The sequence below is a fragment of the Vicia villosa genome, linkage group LG1, assembly GCF_029867415.1.
Source record: "Vicia villosa cultivar HV-30 ecotype Madison, WI linkage group LG1, Vvil1.0, whole genome shotgun sequence".
NCBI classification, from domain to species: Eukaryota; Viridiplantae; Streptophyta; class Magnoliopsida; order Fabales; family Fabaceae; genus Vicia; species Vicia villosa.
The window spans coordinates 110,890,817-110,898,535 of record NC_081180.1 but is presented as its reverse complement, the minus strand read 5'-3'; the positions used below and the strand labels follow the sequence as shown (position 1 = coordinate 110,898,535).

The window sequence follows — 7,719 nt, the reverse complement described above, 5'->3', positions numbered from 1 at the left end:
ACCTTCTGCATACAGGTACTTATCATCAGCACATCTGATCTTTGTCCTCCTTTCAGAGTCAAAGTCTATCAGCCATTGTTTGTTTCCCGTCAAGTGATTTGAACACCCAGTGTCCATATACCACCACTCTGACGAACATCTTCCGTCAGACTCTGAAGCCATCAATAGCACAGGTTCATCATCTGAATCACCTCTAGCTATGTTTGCTTCTTCTGATTTCCTTCCTTTGTTTGTCAAACAGTCTCTAGCAAAATGGCCAAACTATTTGCAACAGTAACATTGAACTTTCTTCTTATCCTTTCCCTTCTGATATCTCTTCTCATCAGAAGTTGAGGCTTCCTTCTGGAATCTATCACCACGTTTATGCTTCTGGTCCTTCTTGACAAAAGAAGCCTTCAGAGCTTGCTCAACTTCTCTCTCTGAAGTTCTCTCAGTCAGACGCAACTCTTGTGCTTCTAAATTGCTTTGCAACTCTTGTGCTTCTAAATTGCTTTGCAACTCTTCTCTCTGAAGTTCTCTCAGTCAGACGCAACTCTTGTGCTTCTAAATTGCTTTCCAAATTGAGGAATAAGTGACCTCAATATCTTCTCTATGATTACTTGTTCAGAAAGGGTTTCTCCACAAGTCTTCATCTCATTAGTGATCAAAATCACTCTAGAGATATACTCAGAGACTTTCTCATTGTTCTTCATGTTGAGATTCTCATATTGCTTTCTCAGGGATTGAAGCTTCACCTTCTTCACTGATACGTCACCACCATAACACCTGACCAGTATATCCCACGCCTCCTTTGACGTCATAGAATCAGCAATCTTCTCAAACACATTCACATCCACACACTGATGGATGAAGAACAACGCCTTTTGGTCTCTCTTCTTCGTCTCTCTCTGCGCTTCTCTTTGTTCTTCTGTTGCATCTGCTGCAACCGGAACATATCCTCCAGTGACAAGATCTAGAACATCTTGAGCACCAAATAATACACGCATTTGAATCATCCATCTATTCCAGTTTTTACCATCAAGAACTGGAAGTTTGGTATTCAAATTGTTTCCACTCGCCTTTAAACTTGTGCAGAAAAAATAGATTTCACTCACACAGTGTTTCCCAACCCACAAACAACCAAGAAAAATGTGATTCAACACAACTTTGTTTCCCAGAAACAAAATCAATCACATAGTCACACAAACTCACGTTCACTCGTGTTTCCCTGTGTTTGGAACCGGAGCTCTAGATACCAATTGTTGGTGCACAATGAATAAAGATGATGACGACAAAGAGAATAACAACGCAGGATTAATGAGAGAATAAAGTTGTTGTTAATAAATGATAGCTACTACAAGCCTATTTATACAAAAGAAAATTTTTGCCACATCAGCCCTAATAAGGTAAACTTAGTGAACAAGTCTAAAGGTACACATACTACAAAACTAACAAATACTAAAGTACCCTTACTAATAAACAGTTAAGCTAATGGGACCCAGAAGATAGCATCTTCTGGTCAACAACATCTTCTGAGTAACCATCAGAAGATCAGCCCACATCAGAACTTCTGATGCTCATCTTCTGAATATTGAATTACTCTTCAATACGTAGCATGCTTAGATTTCAGAACTCAAACTCTAAAAATATGTTTAAAATCCTAGAAATCAAACCGAATATTTTTGAAAAATTCAAAGTACTCATGAAAAATGTAGACAGAAGAGAATGTCATGAGAATTAAGAGTACTCGTAGTACTTGCAAGACTCAAAGTTCAGCCTTAACCAAATTCGAGTAACCCATATTACATGTAAAACCAGATATAAAACAACATTGTAGTCAAAGATGAGACTTCTAAAGTTTTAACATTTTAAGGAGTTTGTACTGCTCAATCATGTGACAAGGGTGTAACTTGAGCAATGGGTGTTGGAAGTGGCGAGCTTCGACACATGGGACATGAGAGGTTTAGCCTAAACCATGTAGCAACACACTCCTTATGAAAGAAGTGACCACAATCAGATAAGAGTCGCAACGAGTCTGAATCTTTATAATCTCCCAAACATATTGAGCAAGTTAGTGATGTTGAATCAGCCTTATGAAGCTTAACTTGTGAATACAACAAAATAGGGTAACTATTCAGGACTGCATCTTGTTCTTCCGCACAAACTTCAATATTCAACTCGGTATGATCTCTCTCCATCCAGATCACTGTTCTGTTGGAATTGCTGCCGCCACTAGATTGTAACATGTTTTGCCAGTTTCTGTTGTTACAGTAACATGTACATAGAGCTATGAACATCATTAAAAGAATAAAGGCGAAAGACATTCCAAGATAGTAATATGTTAACATATTTGAGTTGTCTGAAGGGTTGTAATCAGAACTGTAAGTGCTGTTCATGGTTTTTTATGTCTGAAGGAAAAGGCTATGATGATGGTTAAAGAGAGAGGGCTATATTAATTGCGTGAGTTAATTGAATATATAACTTGCAAGGTGCAAATATAGAGAAGGGGAATAAAATGTCAACTTGAGGGTAGTTGCTGTGTGGTGATGGTAGTTTATTAAGTCTATATGCACTATGCATGCCTCATGATGTTTTTGAAGTCAATAGCTGGTGTAGGCTATAAATGTATCTGTCATGTGTTAACCTCAATTGTATATTTAAGGTAAGTTTATATTGTATGGTTCTAGTTGCTTGCTACATATTTAAACAATGTTTAAATGTGTTGTATTTCTGATCATGCGTTAAAAGTAGCTCTTGAAAATCAAACTTATGACTAATTCATAACAAAAATGTTGCTCCATCTAACTATGTTTTTAGAGTCAAATAATTAGTTAGTTCTTAAGACTTGCATTTTTCCTTGATTGAATATTAGACCTCAACTCCTTTATTTAAAAAGATATTGGTGTGTAACATTAAATGAATCTAAAAAGATTTATGAACATTTAATATTTAAAAGTTATAGTAATAGAGAGAATCATTCCTCTTTTAAATCAATTATTTATTTGTCCACTCTGCTTTCTACATCAGTTCGAGTAAAGCATGATAATATATAACAACATTTTCAACTAATAGCTTAATTAAAAATCCTCACCTCAAACAAAATTAACTAAAAAATTGGTAAATTTTTAGCCAACTTGACTTAAAAAATTGTTCTCTATTTATTCTTAAAAAATTAAAGTAGAAAAACATTTTATATAGGAGTAAACCTTTGAAAAATTGTAAATAATTTAGCCATAACCCAAAAACAGCTAGTCACATCAACAAACTAACAAGTGGTATTCACAAGCTAGTATTTACTTCACTTGTAAAAATAAAAATGTAATAAATCTACATTGGGTGTTAATAAATTACCAACAAAACTTCAAAGGCAATCTAGAAAGAAAGAAAAAAACATTACTAAATCATCTATAGTAGACATACAGAAACTGTCATACTAAGTCACCCATATTCTTATGGGATTTTCCTGGCGATTTATCAGATTCATGGTTTAGATAATATTAAATAAATTAATAAATTTGGAAAAAAAAACTAATATGATTCGCATAATTAAATTGGTATCACAAAAGTGTACACATTTTACTGACCATAACTAATAACTGCCGAATTCTAAGTTTATGCCAAACACCAGTAATATTTTTTTCCATTTTCCGTGTCAATGTGCTTCAATACAAATAATGACAATGAAATTACTGTATAAATCAATGTTATCAAGTTCTGCACAACTTTACAGGGTCTTGCTACGCCAAGGAAATAAAAAGCATTCTTTAACCGCGTAGGGTTGCCCGAGGGACAGCAGGTAAACCCAGTTCATCTTCAGTCTGTGAGTATTAAGGAAATCAATCAGGACCAAAAAAATAACTATGCAACATTAAAGTAAAAAAAATAGAGTAATTCACTACTACATAGAGTTCAGAATTGTTCTTTTGAACAGCATCAAGAATATAGCTTATCAGCTAGAACTAGTAGACATAAAAAAGCCCGAGTAACTACACAAAGGTTGACAGCTAATAACATAGAATCCTTTGAATAATAATCAAGTAAATCGAACATAGAAACATGTTTACAAGTTACACCATCAGAAATGCAACATCAAGTATCCACGGGTTACCTATGAGAATACAATTTTCACAAAAATGGGATCAAAAGTATAGGCTGCTTCTTCATTATAACGAAGAAAAAGGCAGATGATGTATTGAACAAGCCTTCCACTTTCCAGTTTCTTATTGATTTTATTCAACTATGGTCAATTTCAGAGCTCAAATAGACTCAGCTCCAATTACAAGTAACTACTGTTTGCTAGTTTATAAAATTCAGATTCCTATATTTGCCTTTCAACCATCAACGAACAGAAAATCGAAATTCAATAATTTTGGACAATACCGTCCAATAACTAAACAGTCTCATCTTATCCCTGCCGCTGTAGAAACCAATACCAAATTCTTTTATAAAAAAGTTCAATGATATTACCAGCATTGCTCTACAATCTAACTACTTAGATTTCAATAAAAGAAAATTCAAAAACTGTCTTGCTAAGTTAATCCCTCCTCAAGAGGAAAAGTGTTCATCAGTAACCAATATACATACTCCCACCAAGATATGGCAAAAATATTTCTATAAAGAAACACACAAACATGTTTTAAGCGTATAATCGTATAGTTTGCAATGAGAATCGAGAAAGAATTTTCCCCCTTAAGAAGAAAATCGTCTTAAGTATAGCTATAAATTATAATAACAAAAGGAAAAAATAATTTCATATTGATAAAATAAAATAAAAGCAATATACTATACTTGGACATTGGATCTGCCATGTGGAGCTGATGTTTGACCGGTTGGAGCTGAAGGTAAGTTAAGCTCTGAATCCAAATCAGATTCTTTATCAGGTTGGAGGTAGGAGGGGACTCCTTCAGATTCATTTTCCATGTCTGCTTCCAGCGCATCAAGTTCTGGTATATACCAAAATAAACAAGAGAGATATTTTTTAGATACTTCATCACCGGAAAAAAATCATCTACCTTAGAGGAGTGATCATTCCTTAAAAGTAAAAGTGTATTGTAAATTACAATGCAACCAACACCGACAAATGAAACAACTTATAACATTTCACTTAGAACACTGTTTTTCTTTTCATTTGAACTAGGATTCAAAACAAAGTAAAATCTCAAAAGCTGATTCTCAAAAAGGTGGCCAACATACATCTCAAAAGATTAAACAATTCCTTAACTTACCACCCAAAAGTTCCTCCTCGTCTATGTCATCAGGAACACTATAGCTTCTACCCAAAGTCTCTTGGATTTCATTACTTACATCCATCAAGTCCATCATTTCATCTTGCAAGTTCTACAAATTCAATTAACAAACAGTAAGACCTAAAATTCTCAATGATAAACTAGATGGAAGCTATAAGAAAAGGAAACAATGCACACATCAATGTCTTGGATCTTCACAGTTTTCATCATTCCCTTCAAATCCTTGTTGGCAGACTTCAAAGCTGACATCTGAAAAAGGGGAGGGGTGGAAGGAAATAAAGAGAAATTTGTGAGTAAGTGTATTCAAATTATATATCTACTAGGCAAAATATTCTTCCAGGTCATTCAACTTCTGAAAACCTAAATATATATACTAGATTGATATAACAGAAGTATAGTGCATAGTGAATAGCATCGTTATAAAGATAACCCTCCTGAATTACAAACCATTCATCCCCTACTTCTTGTGAGGTAGGCAGCAGGTTCCAAACAGGATACAGACAAAGCTTCGCCTCGAACCATGCCCCTTAAAGCGCTACCAAGACAAACGAATGTTTTATAGTGAATATGGTTACCCCAATCATCCTCACTTAATATAGCATATAGCATATAATTGGCGTTATCAAATATATAGAAACTTTGCAAATCGATACAGACATCCAAATATTTGAATCTTAAAAATGGATGAAATTCCAAATGATAAATAATAAAACAAAAGGGCGGCGCAGTACTTCACAAGGCTCGCCGTCAGAATTGAAGGGTTTAGAAAAGATCAAATGAAGTAAGACATATCCCACTAATGGGGGGAGACTGTTTTCCTCATCTGTAACCACAGGTACCAAAGAAGCACCTTTTAGCCAAGGCTCACCCTCAGGAACAAATCATGAAACACAAAAATTGATTAAGTTTTCCCTTTCTAAAATCAGGCTGCTTAAAAGCATCAAGTCTTATGACTTGCTATTAGAGAGGGTGGGATGAAGTTATGCCGTAAATTGTTTGATTGAATAAGTAGGGGAAAAATATAAAACATGCCTTCTTTAAGAATAAAATTATCTTCAAAGGCCGGTAAAAATATAGATGTCATAGAGATGGATCAATGAAAAGAGTTCAATCAATACGTGGAAAACATAGAAAACTAAGCTCTTGGAAACATACAGTTTGTTGAGCATCTTTAATTCCCTCAGCAGCAAATTGAACTTGATCGAGGTTGAATGTCTGATTGTACAACATATCGCGTTGACCTTCATACCTGATCAAAAGCATAGTGTATTGGTATATGAAAACAACAATATAATAATCACTCCATATATAATGTAATGAGTTAAGGAAGATTATTAGCTGCATGATAAAGCAGTTGAGCGTATTTAAAGTAAAAACTCAATATTTTCAATGTGAGTGAGAGCAATTGCATGAGTCTCTAGATTATGCTCGACAAAGAACAAGCTACTCACATTCGCTTTTGTTTAAGAACTCGCATGGCTCTGGATTTAATAGCTTCGAGAGTAGGACCAGGCCTTGTTTTCTTGATCTGTTCTTTGTATCTACTGAGTTCAACATCAAGCTTCTTAATCTTCTCATCCACAGTATCACCTCGTTTCATAATCTGCAATACACACAACAGTTATACTCCACCAAATAGATAACAGAAAAACTGAAGTGTTTAGAAACAAAAAAAATCAAAATTAAGAAAATCTACTAAAATTATGCAAATATATAACTATAACATAGAATTGTTTTACAAATTTAGATATTGGGAGATATAATATTGTTATAATTGAATAATTAACTTTAAAATCGAATTGAGAAGCAAAATTGAACAGATCTGCGAGTGCGCGAACAAACCCTAACGCTGATTGAATGAAATCGATTAGGGAAAGAAGAAAGTTACCCTTTCGTTGGCATCTTCGATGGAAGGAGGAGGCTCCTTGTTCTTTTTGGCGCCGAAGACTCTCTTCATCGTTTTTTGTGACCTAGAAACTCTTTACTTCTCAAAATTGAAATTGAATTCTATGTCTGTGAGGAATAGCACGAGATAAGAGAAAAGGAATGACCCAGACAACGCTGAGACTTTTGATTTAGGGTTTTGCTTTGGTTAACGCGGTGATAACCAGAGTTGTTTACGCGACGGAAACTTCTACCGAAATTCCTATTTCGATTCGATTATGTTTCTTTTTTTTGCGGGGAAGTGATTGGTTTGTTTTGCCACGTATTGTTGGGCTTGCCGTATTCGGTTTGTATATGGAAATTTAACTTCATAACTCAAAAATCTATAATATAAGAAAGGAAAATGTGTTGGTTAAGACGTATTAACCCTAGGTTAATTATGTGACAAATTTCACTTATGAGGGCAATTTGGGTCCAAAGTAATTATTTGTCAAAACATTAGTTGGTTTTAGTTACATAATTGCTATGTCTTACCCTATTTATTTGCTGCAATCTATTATTTATTATTATTCTTATACTTATCAGTTGCATTTGAACCGAAAACTGCAAA

The 7,719-nt window shown here is 34.4% G+C and overlaps 1 protein-coding gene across 1 annotated transcript; it reads right to left on the bottom strand.

Annotated features, from left to right (window-relative positions):
* Nucleotides 1–3,493: 3,493 nt before the first annotated feature.
* LOC131643843 (vacuolar protein sorting-associated protein 60.2-like) lies at nucleotides 3,494–7,429 on the bottom strand. The gene is made up of 7 exons (XM_058914176.1): nucleotides 7,114–7,429; nucleotides 6,677–6,828; nucleotides 6,381–6,474; nucleotides 5,403–5,474; nucleotides 5,205–5,316; nucleotides 4,768–4,922; nucleotides 3,494–3,797 (listed from the first exon to the last, which is right to left on the bottom strand). The coding sequence occupies exons 1-7, from the start codon at nucleotides 7,180–7,182 to the stop codon at nucleotides 3,744–3,746; spliced, it is 708 nt and encodes a 235-aa protein (XP_058770159.1). The 5' UTR covers nucleotides 7,183–7,429; the 3' UTR covers nucleotides 3,494–3,743.
* Nucleotides 7,430–7,719: the final 290 nt, after the last annotated feature.

Coding starts and splice junctions, on each gene's coding strand:
- LOC131643843 (XM_058914176.1), bottom strand. CDS start 7,182: ATGAAGAGAGTCTTCGGCGCCAAAAAGAACAAGGAGCCTCCTCCTTCC. Junction 6,829..7,113: donor TCGAAGATGCCAACGAAAGG/GTAACTTTCTTC, acceptor TGTGTATTGCAG/ATTATGAAACGAGGTGATAC. Junction 3,798..4,767: donor ATGGCAGATCCAATGTCCAA/GTATAGTATATT, acceptor TAATACTCACAG/ACTGAAGATGAACTGGGTTT.